Raw genomic sequence first — 18,498 nt, 5'->3', positions numbered from 1 at the left:
TGACTGATCTGCTCATTACTTGATTTCAGCTGTTGAGTCAACCCCCCCTGTAAACTCCCTTGACATTTTATGAGTCAATGAGATTTGGGGACTAGAGCAGTGGTTCACAACATGTGGTTCCCAAACCAGCAGCATAATCAGGAAACGTGTTAGAAATGTAACTTCTTGAGCCCCATCCCAGATCAACTGAATCAGAACCTCTGGGGTGGGGCCCAGCATCTATGTTTTAGACAGATGAGGCAAACGCCAAAGAAACAGCTAAGCGTTAAAAGCAGAGATCAAGCCTTAGGGATGGGCAGGGAACGAGTAAAATTTTTACTTTTAAACTACTACTTATTTCAACTATTATACTTATTACTTTAATAATTTTTATAGTTAACTGGTGAACAGGAATGAGGGTAAAGTAAAAAGGAAGGCAGTCTCGATATTTTTTTCACCTCTAAGACTTAAATAAACACACTTTTTGTGACTGTTGTTGTTTTAAGCTAATACCTGTATAGGGCTTATTATGTTCTACACACTTTTACATATTCAATATTAACTCATTTTACAGATACAAAGACTGAGACCCAAAGAAGTTAAGTAAATTGCCCAAAGTCCCACAAGCTATGTTTCCTTTTCAGAAAATTGATTTGTTTGCAAAGCAAGATGATTTTCTTCAGGCAAAAGTATCAATACAAATTAATCAAATCGCCTTACTTTTCCTCCTAAATCCAACTGCGATGAGACATGATGCCTTCATACTGTCCTCTACTGTCTAAAACCTCGAACAAAATGGCCTTCTCCACAAGTGGCCTGAGAATTTCCTCCTTCAAAACCTATATTCCCATTTCCTCAGTTAAAAAAGAAAACTGCTGGGTATCAACAGCTGAACTATTGCCTTAATCATCCAGGCAGCATTTTTAAAAAACTAGCATCTAAATTAAATGACACTCAAATGAGTAGATTGAGAGAGAATTTTTTATTCAAAATCAAACCAGCAACTGGACACCTCCCTTCTAAAACAGTTTTGATTACTGCTGTTCTCTTTTCCCTTACCTATTCATTTTATTATACCACTTATTTTACCACACACATAAGTTTCCTTAAAGACTGCAAAAGGAAAAACTATGCTGTTAGAAGTCGGAAGAGTGGTTTTAGGCGAGGGGATGGAGGATTGAAAAAGGGTATGAAGGGATTGTAGGGTGCTGGTAATGTTCTGTTTCTTGATCTGAAAGCTTGTTACATGGTTACAATTTTGAACATTCATGAGTTGCATATTTAAGTACAATTTTATATGTATATGCATATATGTATACATATATATATTTCAGAAAGTTTTTTTAAGCCCATAATAAATACAACGAGCTAAATTATAAAAATAAAAAGGGCCAATACAATTTCTTTTCCTTAATCCCTCCTGGAACACACAGGCTGACCTAACAGATGGTGCATGCTTAGGTGTAGAAGTGCAGCGAGAAAGCCAACTCAGAGACACCCGCCTCCTTCCTGACCCTCTTCCTTCCCCTATTCTTTCATCCCATGTTCTTCTTCACCTACATAATCCCACATCATCTTCTTGCAAGAATGGGGAAAATGGCTAATAAAGGGGTTTTTGCTTGCTTTTCCTCCCTAATTTAGCGAACATTACTAAGATATTCTATATGGCTACTCCACGGCCACCCCCCTCAAAATAAAGACACTACATAACAACAATCACCACTTGGGAGCATTTAATTTTCTCAAAAACTGCTTGTAGCTAGTCACCTCTTCAAATTCTTACAAAGGTTATGGTACTCACAATATATTTGTGTAATGATAAAATATACTTTAACAAAAACTAGTTTCTAATGGCAACCACACATTTGTGGCTTGGGGGAAGGGCTGAAGTAGGTTGTTTCTCAAGGAGTCTGGTGATCGCCAAACCTGATTAGGAAACAGACACACAAAAGTGTGTTTATATGTAAAGTCTACAAATAAGTATTGACAATGTAGTTTTCCCTCCCCAAACAAGGCAGTGATATTCCTGAAAAAGCTGTGGACTTTTCAGAAATGAGAAACACACCTTGAAGAGAAAAAACATCTAGAGGACCAAAGTGTCATGGTGGGCAGGGTCCATGGGGAACAGCACACAAAATGAAGGAAATATAAATGACATTTCCCTCATGCTCAATTAGTAATAATAATTCCTATACAATTAATTTTCATTGACTATTTCTTACTAACTAGGGACTTGTTAGGACTTCCCCAAAGAACTTGGACATACATTTCATTTTGTGACAGATAAAATGCATACCACAGGCATTTCACTAACTCTGGTCCTCACTCAAATGTTCAAAGTCTTCCTGACTATCTGACTTGGCATTGCTGACTCTCGCTCTTCTCAGCCCCTTTCCCCCTAACACCTACCACTGTTCTCAAACATGTTTGGAAGCAGGAATGCAGTGCTAAGATAGAATGATTCTCTCTCCGGCTTATAGAGAATAAAAAGTATAGGACAGGAAGTCCACATACACTAAAAGGCTTGCCCGTAAAAGTAACTCAAGGTTAGACAAGGATGACTATATCTGATTAAATTTTTAAAAAACCCAAACATGTAAATCACACCTAAAGTTCCCCGGGCAAGTTCCCTAAACCGATCCAGAAAATGCTGAGCGTACTAGTTGTCCTCAGGGTGCTCAGCGAGGGCGGCAGCTGAGGCAACCGCCTCTCCCGACTCACAAGCAAGGAGTGCCACATTCTGAGTACAGGCTTGTTTGAGCTGTCAAAAATCACCTTCAGTAAGGAGGAGGAGAAAAAATGCTTGGAATTGAAAAGAAAGACAAGCACACCCATATTACCCAAATAATATGGCCAAAGGCCATAAAAATAGTTCCAGGACCTGAAAACTTGCTTCCATTTGATATTCAAACAACACAACCATGGACACTGCTGCTACCGATTTACAAATGAAGCTTTTACTCCTGGCTGCTCTTCTGCCACTCACCCTCTGGCAGTTGGGAACCTGTTCTCTCCGTACACTTTTCCCTCCTCACAAGCTTAAACTAATGGTAAATGAATTGTGGAGCTGTCATCTTCCACCTTCAGTGAAGAAGCAGGGAAATCTGGTCTGTTGAGAGGAAATAACAACTCAGACAAACAGAGAAGGGGCAAAAATGGGTGATCATGAAACCTCTGAAAGAGAGAAAACTGAGAAAATGACTTCCTCAAGTCCTCAGTTTTCCAATTTTTGGTTCAAGGCCTTTAGGAGACTCGATCACACTTTGTCCCTTGCATCTCTGAAAGGGCCCTGGTCCTTGGTAATAAACTCTTTTCTGCTTAAGCTCATTAGAAGCAGGTTTCTATTACTTGTAACCAAGAGACAGCTGGCAAAGGTAGGGTCATTTTCATCTCTTTCTCTGTTACACAGATTAGGAGATAGGGACGTGAAGCAAAGTTTCATAGAATAAGTAGCCCTTGACTTCCTTTTGTAAAACTTATTTCCACAGTTCAAGAGATTTCCTGGGCTTTGAAACCCTCCTCTCTCCCTCTCTCTCTCCCTCCCTCCCTCCCGCTCAGGGTCAACTACTAAAGGTAGATCTATGTCAACAGCAGAGGTAAGCTTAAAAGTAAAGAAGAGAAGGGAAGTGGGACACATCCACCTGCCCATGTAGGTCTGGACTGGAACCAAGGAGTCTGCCTGCTAAGAAAGGCTTCAGGGTGACATGGCTCACGGGCCTAGCCGCTCCGCAGCATGTGGGATCTTCCCGGACCTGGGCAAGAACCTATGTCCCCTGCATCAGCTGGCGGACTCTCAACCACTGCGCCACCAGGGAAGCCCAAACCAACCTTTTAAAACAATTCTTTGTAGGCCTAAATGAAAAAAGAAAAAGAAGGCATAGAAAGGAGCCTAATTATACTGTCTCTCCAGGAAACTCTGAACTGTTCAGGAACAAGAAGGAGAAGAAAGCTATGAGGCAACATTCTATTCCTTAATAAGTCAGAGAGAAGAAAAATCATAATTAAAAATGACTGGTGATGTTCGACTAATAGGTAATAGAAAAGGCAGCATGGATAAAAAGAAGTTCCTCTGAAAAAAAGGTACACACAGACAATCCCAGACTGAGAAGTAGTATTACCCAGCAGAGGCGCCAAGCTCTAGAGCAGTAGTTCACAGCAGAGGAAGAAGTACACATCAAATCACCATGGGGCAGACAATAAGGAGGGAGGTTATCCCCATTTACACTGAGGGGCACTGCTATGATTAAGTCTGAACCGTTCCCAGAGTGTGTTGGGACAGATAAGAGGTTGAGAATCACTGTTTAAGAGTCACTCTTCAGGTCTTCTCTACCATCCCCAAAGCCAGCCAAAGAAACTGGGAGAAATCCAATTTCTCCTGTAGTAAGAAATATAATTATGGCAGCTCAAGTTAGAATTTGGGTAAAATTTTCCTTTAAGAAATTACTAGGCCTTGTTCATAGTCTATTACAACATTACACTAAAAGTTAAACAGATGTACTAATGGTCAGTGACTTAATCACTTGCACTGCTTTTATAGGCAATACAGTCCAAGTGCAAAGCAAAAACTTAACAAGGAACTTAGGAGGGCCCAATCTGTTGATGCAATCTGTGTATATAGGGCATGTTCACTAGAACACCAAGGCGGGGATCTACCTTGCCTGAGGTCACAGCTTTTAGCTAAAGAACTGAGGACAATAAGCAATAATACCGAACCGCGTATCCAGGGAAGGAACCAGTGGGCAAAGCCTCCAGAGGCCACTGGCAAAAGTGAAAAGAGAACTGAAAACTCCCAGCCCTTCCCTAGCCCCATCTCAGTCAAAAAGAAAGGAATCAAACAAATTGAAGTGACAGAAAGAGGCTGCACATACCTGTACTATGTCCCAGTTCATTTCCACCTCCTCCTTAATATTGTTGGCACTTGCTGGAAACCTGACAGGCTGCCCCTGAGGACACATTTCTGTCTTCACTTTCTTCAAAGGGGGCTGACTGCATGCGAAGCCATCTTCACTCTCCTCCTTCTTGCACCCACCTTCCCATGTGGCGCTTGTGGACGGTGTCTCTGTGCTGTTACTCCCGCTCTCTAAGCTGCTGGCTTTGTTGGTTTCTTCATCAGCTTTCAGCTTTTTGGTCCTCCGAGCTGACGGTGACTGAGCTGAATTTTTCCGTTTCATCTTTGCTGTTTTCAGAGCCTGCACAGTCTCCAATTTATTTTTTCTGTCTTCCAAATCAACATCAGCAATAGGCACAGAGCTATTCTATCAAATCACAAAGAGATCACACATGAATTAGATGATAAAAACCAATGGCTCTGGAATATTATTCAGCAATGAAAAGGCACAAATTGTAGACATACACAATAATTTGGAAGAATCTCAAGGAAATTATGTTGAGTGGAGGGAAAGCACCAATCTCAAAAAGTTACATACTATGTGATTGCATGCATACAATATTCCTGAAAAAATTAGTGGTTATTGGGGGTCAGAGATGGGGGTGGAGGTTGGGAGGGAGGTGGGTATGACAATAAAAGGGCAATACTAGGGATCCTTATGATAGGACTGTCCTGTGTGGTGGACACACAGACCTATACATATTGTAAAATTGCATAGAACTAAATATACACATATACATACACACATATAAATGAATACAAATAAAACTGAAGAAATCGAAATAAGACCAGTGGATTTATCAATGTCAATATCCTGGCTGTGATATTTAACTATAGTTTTACAAGATGTGACCATAGGGGGAAATGTGATAAAGGGTACATGATATCTCTCTGTATTATTTTCACAACTGCAGGTGAAAGTTTAATTTTTTTAAATAAGTGGAGAATAGGTGTACACCTGGCAGAAAAACCAAGATTTAAAACTTGCAATCAAAAGTCAACACTTTAGAGGGAGAAGAGTAACACTCACAGGTTCATAAAACTCAACATGCTACACCTGCCACCAGTTTATGCAGAAAGAGAACAGAAAACATGGCAGGACAGCAGGGTAGTACCAGGCATTTTTCCTTAGTAAGAGGCTGCACAGCAGTACATGCAGGTGTCCAAGGGCTACTCTCTGCACCACCCACCCCTCCCCCCAGGTGACAACTCAGGTGTGAAGCAATGACATCTGGCACTCATTTTGAGACTAGAGTAGTAAATAAGATACAGACCCTGCCCCATGGAGTTCACAATTTCGCAAGCTAGCCTGTTTTTAGTTACCTAAGTGATGTAGGTGGCACAAACTCAAACAAAAGAACTGCTCCCAAACTAAATTTCAGTCAATATTGAATTTTCTCTCCTATCAGATAATTTTCCATAATTACTGACTACTGAAAATACTGGGAACTATAATAAAGAGCACACCCCCTCCATCCTAAGGCTCACCCATCACCACCTAACCTGGAAATGATATATAATACATTAAATAGCCCTCCAAGTATTACATTTTTAATTGGAACATATAAAAATAGAATGCCTCCTCAAGTCCATAAGAGTTGATAATAACTTGATCAAATTAATTGACATAGCTAAAGAACGTGTCAATCATACAGAGTTGTCAGCCCTAGAGGAACAGAAAAAGGAGAACTGTAGAAAGCAAATACGATCAGCATTCTAAGTAACATACAAAGAAGAGGAAAGGTTAGCAAACAGATTCTGAGTAATTTGCTCCCAATGGTTCAGACAGCCCTCCTGTGAGATGGATACATCAGACTACCTTAGACTCATGCAGTTAAAACATTCAGTTCTCATTGTGACAAGCACAGTACCTCGACCACAGAAGGCATTCAATAAACCCAAATGAATATTTATCTAATTCTCCTATTCTCAGCCCATGCTCATCAAGTAAATTTCTGATTATTATTTAATTCCCTACTTACTTCAGCCTCCAACGAGAGACAGTGCTAGTCTTAAGAATTTAACTCCTTGCGACGGTTATATCAAACTATTAATTATTAAACCAGCACTCTGGTTTTATACAACACTCTTATGAGCATGGCTGATGTAAAAACACCCACGAGAGATATATCGGTTCCTGAAATGCTGACAAAATCATGTTCTTGACTTAGAAACCCAGTTCCATTACTCACTATCTGTGATCCATGAGCAAGTCACTTAACATCTCTCCCCTTGGCTTTCTGGTCTATAAAATCAGGATAATTACAGCACCTGCCTCAAGGGATTGTTGTGAAGATTAAGTAATATCATGCAAATGCAGTGCTGAACATGTCCCCTGGCTAACGGTAAGCAATCAAGTATCTGCTGTTACCACCATCATTACCGTGACTACCACACCCAGACTACCTCCCAGGAGAGGGAAAAGGAAGTAGATGAAGAAATAAAGAAAAAGTAAAATGACTAAGGGCGGGGGGGGGGTGGTTTAAAGTAAGAGGAAAAAAAGAAAAACCAGCAGTCAAAAATTAGACACTTAAAGGTATCTTCTCTGGAGTCTTCAGGCAAAATTTACCTAGAGTTTCTTAGTGGTGTTCATAGACCCCTGAGACCCTTCCAGGGGGTCTGCAAGGTCACAACTATTTTCATAATAATGCCAAGGCACTGTTTGACATTTCACAGATGGTGCAAGAGCAATGATAGCAAAAAAACAAGGCAGTGGCACCAAGCTGTACTAGCAATCGCTGTTCCCTTCACTGTCACACACTTGCAATAAAACAATGTCAGCTTCACTTAAGAATGAAGCAGTAAAAGTTATTAATTTTTAAAATTTCAATCCTTGAAAGCACACCTTTTTCATAGTCTGTACTGAAAGGTACATAAAGCACAAATGTACACATAAGGCACTTCTGCTGCAGGCCAATGCATACTGACGTGCAGTGGCTGTCTCACAGTCAGTCAGTTAGTGAACGAGTATTTTCCAAATGACCAACACATAATGTTACAAAATCATGCATAGGTAAAAGAGCCATTCAAACAACACAGACCAATGGATTTTAATGTAATAGAATATAGTATGGTTACAGATTCCACAATGAAACCTTTTAAACTATCACTTACTGAGTTTTGGTATAGTATAAAATACTATCTATAATTATCTGAAAAGGCTATTAAAACACCATTCCCTTTTCCAAATACACATCTATGTGGAGGCTGGGATTTCTTTTTTATTTCAAATATCTCCTACTAAATCAGACATTAAAGACATTTGCAAAAATGTAAAACAATGTCATTATCATTAATTTTTTTGTTGTTTGGGGGAAAATATATAGTTATTTTTCATTAAAACATGTTATTTGCATTAACATGTAATAGGATTATTATTTTTTTAAAATTGATGAATACCTTCTCATTTTTAATTTCTAATATGGTAAATATTTACAGATACAACCCACCTAAGCAAAAGTTCCTTGGGGTCTTCAGTAAGTTCTAAAAGTGTAAAGGAGTCCAAAGACCAAAAATTTTGAGAAAAGTGAATCCAAACATGTTTAGATCAAAACACAGATCAAAAACATATGGAAAGGGCTTCCCTGGTGGTGCAGTGGTTGAGAATCCACCTGCCAATGCAGGGGGCACAGGTTCGAGCCCTGGTCTGGAAAGAGCCCACATGCCGCAGAGCAACTAAGCCCATGCGCCACAACTACTGAGTCTGCACCCTAGAGACTGTGAGCCAAAACTACTGAAGCTCATGCGCTGAGAGCCTGTGCTCTGCAGCAAGAGAAGCCACTGCAATGAGAAGCCCGCGCGCCACAACAAAGAGTAGCCTCACTTGCTGCAACTAGAGAAAGCCTGTGTGCAGCAACGAAGACTCAACGCGGCCAAAAATAAAATAAATAAACAAACAAACAAAAATATGGAAATAACTCTCCATTTTTTTTTTTTTCCTTCAGGGACTTTATTTTATTTTGCGGTACGCCTCTCACTGTTGTGGCCTCTCCCGTTGCGGAGCACAGTCTCCGGACGCGCAGTCTCAGCAGCCATGGCTCACGGGCCCAGCCGCTCCGCGGCATGTGGGATCTTCCCGGACCAGGGCACGAACCCGTGTACCCTGCAGTGGCAGGTGGACTCTCAACCACTGTGCCACCAGGGAAGCCCCATAACTCTCCATTTTTAAAGCTTCTAAGATTCTACAGCCTTCCTCAGTGACATACTCAAGTTTAATAAGCCATGAAAATATTTTTCCTCCTTATATTTAACCTGAATCTTTGACACACTGAAAAATCACAGTCCATTATCTTTTGCCTTCATGGGTTTTTTAATCACTCTTAACACTTCAAATGGTAATTATGTAGCCTATAACTAAACCCAGAACTCCAGGAAGAATCTGACCATTCTTTTTTTTTGCTATCTCTGAAAGTCGTAAACTTTCTAAATCAAAGAAGTGGCTCATTGTAAATATCTTTACCAGTTGAATCAGCCAGCAGGCCTTGGCCTTGACCTTGTGTTGTATTGTGTGAGCTTGACAGATAGCTGGAAAGGGATATGGAGTCAAGGGAAGGCTTCTTAAAAGTTAGATGTAAAAGAGCATTTTAAACTCTGTAGCAATTGAGGAAGAAAGTTGACAAGAGAAAAGAAAGGAGATGACAGAGGGAACAGAGACCTTGCACAAGAGTGGATGAGATCTTAAGCCCAAGCGGCGAACCAATCCTTGGTAGGAGGAATGACATTTCCTCCACAGCAATAGGACAGAAGGTGAACACAAATATAGATAGCTTGGTCGTGAAAAAAGTGGAAACTTCATATATTTTCAAATAAATAAAAGGCAATGTCATCTGCTGAGTGACAGAAGAGAAAGGAATTTAGGAAGTTTAAGAAAAGAGAAAAAGATGGAAAAACAAACCTGCTGAAGAAAAATAACGAGGTTACCAAGTATTTCTGATGCAATTTTGAGGTCTGACATTATGAATCTAAAGTAAAACAAATTAGGTCACTGGTGAGACTGTTTCCCACAATGGTTAGCTGCTCAGTGCAGGCAGGAGAGGCTATGGCTCACCCAGTGCTGGGGTTTAATCAGCCATGTAGGATCGAATAAAAGAAGGGCAAAATGGTGAGACTATCCAATAAAAAGTGATTATGTAATCTAGGCTAGATTAGGTAGGAAAAGAAAAGGGCTGATGGACAGTGACAGAGCCCTAGAGTCAAAGAATTAGGTAATGGATCTCAACTCTGGCTGTACATAAAAATCACATGAGGAGCTTTAAGAAAATAATACCACTGGTGCCAAGGCCTACCTCCAGAATTCTTTCCAGATTTAACTGGTTTGCAAAAGGGGCCTGGGCATTGGTTTTTTTTTTTTTTTTTTTCCAAGTTCCCTAGGCTGAGAACTACTGATGAGAAGTTGTGACAAATTTGCAAAATTGCGGCACTAAGGGCACCTGAGCAAGTAAGCTGGAAAAACAGGAAATGAGCTGATGGTACAAAAGTGAGATAGGAGGAAAAGAAATGTCAGCGGTAGCACAGCTTCTGGTCATGACAAGATTCAGGTTGAGCTCACAAGAGGTGTGGTGAGGGCAGAGAAGAAAAAGGCACTGGAGGTGGGGAGGTTAAAGAACCAGGAACACAGGGTATTAGAAGGCTCATCCAAGTGGAGGGGGGTATCACTGAGAATAGTGACAGAAGATGTAGAGAGGAAGATACAAAGCAGGAGCTAAAGTCTTCAAAGAATGAAGAGGAATGGCCAGTGGATTGGCAAATTACAGCAACATGGAGAGGAAGAGACTGAGTAATGATGGATTTTGTCTACAATGTTTGCTAACAATAGATTTTAAAATTATTAAGAGGCTACCAATTGTATCTCCACCCAAAACCAATTCTAGCTCCACCTAATTAGGGTTTTCAATTATTTTGTTCGGTGGTGGTTACACAAGAACAAGATGCCAAACCAATGAAATGAAATAGTCTAACGTGCTCCATGTGCTATGATTGAGCCAGAAAACTTGTGGAATATCTCTTAAGTGAGAGACTTTCCATGTGAATTCCCTTTTTCCCTTTAAAAGAAATACACATATACCAAGCACCATGGGAAGGATCAAGAAGTCACCATGACAACAGTTCTTAAGCTGTATGCTCTTGAACCATACTTTAAAACTTATGTGTACATTTTACTGAAGAGAAGGTTCATAACTATAATCAAATTCTCAAAGGGTTTGTAACCCCAATACAAAGAACCCCGGAACTAAGAGATATTTCCTAATTAGGCAGTCAAGCTACTTTTAAGTGCAGCTATGCCATGCTCAACGAAAAACCTCCAAATTCTGCCAACAAGTCAATACTTTCTCAGCTATAGGTAAAGCCTACCCACCCACCCACTAAAAGTGTGTTCAGTGAAAAGCTTGCATGCAAAGATGAAGAAACAGAGGTGCTGGCTGATAGGAGAAAAGATCGATTCAAGTGCCCTATCCAAGGGCACAGCAAGGTACAATGTAATGTCCCCTCTATACACGATAAATGAGTCCCTGGGAAGTCAGGCATCCACTGCATATTAAAAGAGTATTCTTTTAAATGAACTAGGGAAGCTGTTATTTAAAGGAATACCACAGTGAATGATTTTGGAAATGCATATACCACAGTGAATGATTTTGGAAATGCATAATCCTTTCGGTACTGCAACAGAGCCTATAATTTATTGTTGTTGGTTTTTTTAATCCAGATTGGTGTAGCTACAGTGTTTGCTTACAGCAAGATATACATAAGTGCCAGTTGATAAATATTTCTTCTGCTCCAACACGGTGGATCTGATGGTAAATACTATTAAGGCCCCTGGCAGAAGGCACCATTGCCCTGCAGTTTTTGCCATTTACCTGCTTTGTCCTAGTCCATGTAAGGAGAAAGTAGCATCACTAATTAGGAAGGCACAGCAGTGTTCCCTCTAACCAGCTAAAGCACCTACCAGCTCTTCCTTAACAGTCACACCTTCTGAGCCACCTTTGGTCTGTAGCGTGTTCTTCTTCACCCGTGGCGCCCTCTTCGGTTTGGATTCCTTGGAAACAGGCAGCTTACGGCTTCTGGGGACTTTCTTTTGGGGCTCCCAGGCACTATCCTCCTTGTCATCTTCAGAGGCAGACGATCTAAAAGTAAAACGATAGAAAAATTTCCAGAAAAAATGAAGCCAAATGTTAAAGGTGAAAAAGACATATATGCTTTTTGAAAAAAGAATAAGGTAGAAGGTGTTTCATATAAAATGGAGTAATGTGAACACAATATGTAAAGAGATATTGCTAAGAACTAAAACAAGAGAGTTGACCAGAAATACCCTCCAATACATTATAAATCACAGGTCTCACTCCGTTCTCCTCTCACCTAACCAATACACACACCTGTACACTCAAAACATAAGAAATCATGTATTACCTTAAGTAATAAGTGGGTCATGTCACACCATAGTCACAGTGAGGTTTTCCATTTTTAAACAATGCCTCAAGACATTTTTGATTGTCCCAACTGAGGTGGGGGAGGGGATGCTATTGGCAACTAATGGGTAGAGACCAGAGATGCTACTAAACATCCTACAATGTAAAGAACAGTCCCTGTACCAAAGGATTATATGGTCAATAGTGCTGAAGTTGAGAAACTGTGCTCTAAAGCAATATAACAAACTCCACTGCCCTTATGGACCTTATATTCTAGTGTATATATTATATTTTATATTTAGTTGGTCACTTTCTCCTTGTTCAATAATTTATCACCAACACCTAAACACAGCCTGGGACACAGCATGAGTTCAATAAATACTTGTCACATAAATGAATGAAAAAGACACAGCCTTCTTCAACACAAATGACTTCAGAAGTTAGTAAATGGCAGAATGCCTCTCCTTAAAATACACATCATTCTCCCACCCCATATGAAACCAATATGCTTACAACTCAGAGAAGGAAGAGAATTCATCTTTGGATATCACAGTCTGGACTTTTATTTTTGCTCTTCTTGGCAATGTTGACATCTGAAAGAAGAAATACAACATGAAATCAGTATGATTTAAATCACTGATCACTTATTTTGTCTACAAAATGATGTGCCATTCAAAACTAACACTCCAATACCTCTGCTGCGAGAAAATGTCATAGCGGGGAAAAATGACAGTCATTCACAAGCCTGAACACTTGTTTCCCCTCCTATGTGGCTGCCAACTATAAGGGCAGCTAACAGCCTTCCCATGGTTTCAAAAGCCTGATGAGTATGGGCCATCTCTGGAAACATATAAGTTCCTGTAGGGTGAGAATTCTTCATTTTTTAGAATTATATGCTTGCATATACTGCAAGTATTATTTGATAATTTATCAGACAGCAAATTATAAAGTCCTTTATTAAACTCTATCTCAAAGACAAGAAATACCTTCCTTCTTCTTTATCTTCTTACAGTATAAGTAGAGGCCCATCTACAAAGTTGGCAGTCAAATAAGCAATGCTGATTGACTGAATAAGCAGCCAGGCTCCTCCTAAAACAAGATAATCTAGTCCCTTATAATAAAAGCTCACAATTTTTAAGTAAAATAATTAATCACAAATGCCACTAGAAAATATTTCCCAAATTCAAAGGCCCAGCTGTAAAAAAAAAAAAGGACTCAAATAACCAGAGACATCATACAATACAGGAAGTAAACAAATTTACTTTAGCTGATAAATTTTATTACCTAAAGACTGTATGTCAAACCATAAAAACTACATTAGACTCTGACATATTTGTAAACCTTTAAACAAGTTCCTAAACCAGTCATATGTTATAATGCCTCCATTCTAACTTCCACTTGGAGAAGGAACAAATACCTCACAGAAATACCAAAGTGGTTGTCACAAAAGGGAACATGTCCCCCTGGCAGCTATAGCTCAACTCAGTCCAGTGGGTGCAGAACTACTGGACAGGAGAGTGCCCAGAGGGAACCAGGACAACAAAAGAAGGAGACAGGATATGCTTCCATCTTTTCCTTCACCGCCTTTTCTGAATTTTATGTTTATCAAGGTCATCATTCCTCAAATAAGTGCTCCTAGATACTGATCATAAAGGAACGGATAATTTGTGATTTCTGTGTTGTACGTATTTTACCACAATAAAACAAAAACAGAAACGGAGTAAGTCAGTGTATGATGGGGTGGCATTTCAATCAATTTTATTTATTCATTTATTTTTGGTTGCGTTGGGCCTCTGTTGCTGCACGTGGGCTTTCTCTAGTTGCGGTGAGTGGGGGCTACTCTTCGTTGTGGTGCCTGGGCTTCTCGTTGTGGCGCGGGGGCTTCTCGTTGTGGTGCACAGGCTTCTCATCGCGATGGCTTCTCTTGTTGCAGAGCACGGGCTCTAGGGCACAGGCTTCAGTAGTTGTGGTACGTGGGCTCAGTAGTTGTGGCTTGCAGGCTCTAGAGCGCAGGCTCTGGGGCATGTGGGATCTTCCTGGACCAGGGATCGAACCAGTGTCCCCTGCACTGGCAGGCGATTCTTAACCACTGTGCCACCAGGGAAGTCCAGAAATGAATTATTGAATAAGTGGTATTAAGACAATCAGCTAGGGGCTTCCCTGGTGGCACAGTGGTTGAGAGTCTGCCTGCCGATGCGAGGGTCACGGGTTTGTGCCCCGGTCCGGGAGGATCCCACATGCCACGGAGTGGCTGGGCCTGTGAGCTGTGGCCGCTAGGCCTGCGCGTCTGGAGCCTGTGCTCCGCAACGGGAGAGGCCATAGCAGTGCGAGGCCCGCGTACCGCAAAAAAAAAAAAAAAAAAAAAAAGAAAAAGACAATCAGCTATCCCTCTGGAGGAAAGGAAGTGTTTAATTCTTGCTGCCACACCATGAACTAAAATATATTCCACACTGACTAATGATTTAAATGTACCAAATAAAACTACAGTACTACAAAAGGCAAAGAAAACTGTTTTGATAATTCTGAGTGGAGGTGGGAGAATTAAGGTTTTCCTAGGCATGACTCGAAATTCCAAAAGCCAAAAAGATTAGCAAATTTTACTATATAAAAACTAAAACCCCAAGTCAGCAGTGGGAGCATTTCAGAACCAAACCAATTTACTCTGCAGTATCCTCAAAAAAAAAAAAAAAAAAATCACAGGACATGGTACCTGATACCTTGGAACTAAGGGTAAAGGGAGTCAGGGCTGGGTGGGTGTAAGCTGTCTGAAGCAAAGGAATATCTCTAGATGCCCTACTCCACTTCGTGCTATTAACAACTGCCCCAGGAAAACGTCTGGAGGTTTATTCTCTGGAGAAGGTAAAACAAGTCTCTAGACTAGAGGACATGAAGTACAGTTGTGGACCTGGGAACCATACAGGCTGAATGTTAAACAGAGATTCCCGGCCCCCTTCCCCCATTATGCTCCTAAAAAAGCTGCCAGTCAGATTCCTGCCCTCTAGGGAGGAGCATGGGAAGATTCTTCTTTGGAGAATCTGACCTGCCCAAGAATAAAAAGCTGAATGTGCTAAGCTCCTCGACAAACAACCCAACCAGATCATCCACTCCCATCACCCCCTTCTACATTACACCTGAATTCAGAGCTTTCCCACACAGACCACCATGCACCAATTCTAACTCCACACTTCAGCTTTAACAGAAATGTGTTATAAATGAGGGTAGACAAATCCTTGGGAAGCTCATAAAATTTTAATTAACCACTGGAGAAGACTTTCCTAAAACAAATATTTCCAAATGCTCCTTTATCAGGCACCCTGGAGGCAATGCTGCCATTAAAAGAGGTGAACTTGTCTTTTGACAAGTAGAAAAAAAAATATGAATTTGAAAAAGGAGGTGGGAAAGGAGAATATGCATGAACACATAAGCCTATTTCAGGCAAAGCAGTTTTAGAAAGAGTATATACAGAAGGTAAGGACTTAGAAATTCTTTCTTAAAAACTGTACCTATCTAGGTATACCCAGGGGTATGTATACTCCCAGAGGTATCCATACTCCAGTTTTACCATCAATGTTCTGGGAACTGTTTGTCCATCTCCAATCCTCCCATGTTCTCCTATTTCCTATCATAGGATTTGTAGATTAACCAAAATTTAATCCATTTCCATGGTTTTAAATACTTCTGTCACCTACTTACTAACAAACCTAATACCTCCATCACAAATCTTACCTCTGAGATTCAGATTTACATAATAAACTGCCTGCCTATGAAACTATTTAGATGCTTCACAGTTATCCAAAATTTAACATATCCACAATGGAACTGCTGATAGCTATTCCTTGTCCTAAAACCCATTCGGACCTCAGTCTTTCCCATCTTTGTAAATGGCACCACCACCCACCTAAGATGAATGGTTCTTTGCTAAGTTAGAACGTTGTTAAAATTTTAACAGGTTCATTGAGCTATAACTGACATACAATAAATTGTTCATGTTTAAAGTGTACAGATTTGATAAGTTTTGACATATGTACACTTATCTCCACCATCAAGATACTGAACATAACCATCATCCTCTAAAGTTTCACTTGCTAAACCAAAACCTTGCAAATCTGTTATTTCTTTCATCTCCCACATCCAGTCTGTAAGTAAGTCACATAAATTCTGCCTCCAAAATGTATCTTAAATCTTGATGATCTCCAGTGAGGCTTCAGTCCCAAACGCTTCTCACCTGGACTACTGTAATAGCCTCTTAACTGGCCTCCCTGCTTCCACTCCTGCTCCTAAAACCCATCCTCCACAAACCCATTCCATCTGACATTTAGAAAATGCTTTAAAACCATTCAATGACTTCCTATTCCATCCTCCACTTAAGAGTCAAATCATATTTTTTACCATAGCCTTCTAGAACGCCTTGAAGAAGTGACCACTGCCTACCTTTCTAACCACCTTTACCACTCCCTGTAGCTCCACAGCCATAGTCACAACATTCTTTCAGTCCATGTGACAAGCGTGATCCTTCCCCACCCCAGGTTCCCTCTGCCGGGAGCACTATTCCCCCTGCTCATCAATAGGCTGGCTCCTTCTCAGCGCTTAGATCTCAATATTTTAGGCCTAACATGCATTTCTCAGATAAAATATTATTATAGGACCCTATTTATTTCCTTTATACAGTACTATGTAACAATCTATAATTATCCTTGTTTATTGTCTGCATTCCCCACATTTACTTCATGGCGGTAAGCACCATGAAGTTTGAAGAAACCACATTTGTCTTTTTCACTTCTGTATCACACGGAGCCTGGCACTTAATAGCTGCTCTGTAACTATTTTTAAATGAACATAAGAATATATACATAAAAACAGTCTCTACACAGGAATATACATTTTTCCCCCAGCACTATTAGGCAACATCACACATGGCACTCATTGCTTTCTTGAAAAAGTGATGGTACAAGAGAACATCCCTATTGTTAGTGCCTTGAGATTTTCACTCCTCCAAGCTCTCTTATCTCTGTGGGTACGAAAGCCGACTCAGAATCAATAACTTGGAGGTTGCTATGATGTTACTGAGAGGAGGCACCAAGCCAGGGCAAGTGAAAAGTGGGGGAGGAGCTGGAAAGACCTGCACACACACAAATATTACACTAAAACTGTAAAAACAACAATTAGATAACTTAAAGGAAAACGGGGGGAACAACTTTTTAAGAGGCACCTAAAGAAGTTTCCCTGTGTACCAACAAAAGTCCTTGGAATGTCAGCACAGATCCCTAACTTAGTAATAAAAATAAAATACTAGAGCTGGAAAGAGCCTCAGAAATCAGACAGTCCTACTATTCTCTTTTATGAATAAGAAGCCTGAGATCCAGTGAAGTGATACGGTTTACTCAAAGGGAAGATCTATGTGGCATAAGGACCAGAACCCAGCGCCCCAAACACAAAGCCTAGGCTCCTTTCCCATTGCACATACATTATATTTATGACATGCTGGCGAATGGGAGGCTCGAGAAGAGGTGCCTGGAGTGTTCCCATTCGTTCCTTTCCTCTACAGTTATTCAGTACCTCCTACGCGCCAGGCACACTACTGAGAATGCAGCTGATTCTGCCAGGGCCATGATCTGATAGTGAAAAGGGCGCTTCCTCCCCCATCACCGATCATTTGAGGTTTGAAAACAATCTAGGTCTGCCCGGGCTTTCCCACGTCTGCCCCTATGCGCTAAGAGCTTGTCTGAGAAGACGCGCCAGGTGACACGCGGCAGGTAGGAGGGGTTTTCGAGGGTACGGAATGAGATACAGACTGCAGACAATAAGCTGTAATGAAGCTTCTCACTTTAAAAAGGGATGTTATTTCCCAAATGAGCACTCAGAACTTTCTTAATGGCCCCAAAAATACCGGAGCCCGGGCGCCGGGCTCCCGCGAGCCCGCAGGAAGACCGCCAAGGCGGACGCTCAGCTCACCTTCCCGCCCAGCGTGTCAGAAGGCCCGGGATTCTGTGTGTGCGACCACATCTTCCGGTTCCCGCCGGAAGTTTTTCAAACGCCGGAAGTCCCGCCTGGTTTTTCCCTGACTCGCCGCATAGGCGCGCAGCTCCCGGAGCGGGGTGGAGCCGAGCCAAGCGGAGGCGGAACTAGAGCGAGGATCCCGTGAGGCCCGCTCGTCGGCTGGGGGCGGAGCTCCATTTACCCACATCCGGCGGAGGGGTTCGTGAGGTTCTTGCAGAGGTCGACGGCTTT

The 18,498-nt window shown here is 41.2% G+C and overlaps 1 protein-coding gene across 4 annotated transcripts in view; it reads right to left on the bottom strand.

The window, feature by feature from the left end:
- The window catches only part of SRBD1 (S1 RNA binding domain 1), a 226,146-nt gene extending 207,853 nt beyond the window's left edge, over positions 1-18,293 (bottom strand). For 2 of the 4 annotated variants that reach the window (XM_081253501.1, XM_081253502.1), the window contains exons 1-4: positions 18,223-18,293; positions 12,784-12,863; positions 11,811-11,988; positions 4,848-5,234 (exon numbers count right to left, since the gene is read on the bottom strand). In XM_081253501.1, coding sequence (XP_081109627.1) covers positions 4,848-5,234; positions 11,811-11,988; positions 12,784-12,863; positions 18,223-18,273 — 696 coding nt within the window. In that variant the 5' untranslated portion in view covers positions 18,274-18,293. Of the gene's footprint in view, positions 1-4,847; positions 5,235-11,810; positions 11,989-12,783; positions 12,864-18,094; positions 18,179-18,222 lie in introns of those variants that run through there. The other 2 variants (XM_081253504.1, XM_081253503.1) reach the window with 2 other exon arrangements.
- Between the last annotated feature and the right edge of the window lie 205 nt (positions 18,294-18,498).

Source organism: Mesoplodon bidens, assembly GCF_964165515.1.
Source record: "Mesoplodon bidens genome assembly, chromosome: 14".
In the NCBI taxonomy this organism is placed as follows: Eukaryota; Metazoa; Chordata; class Mammalia; order Artiodactyla; family Ziphiidae; genus Mesoplodon; species Mesoplodon bidens.
This window is presented reverse-complemented; position numbering and strand designations above follow the sequence as displayed.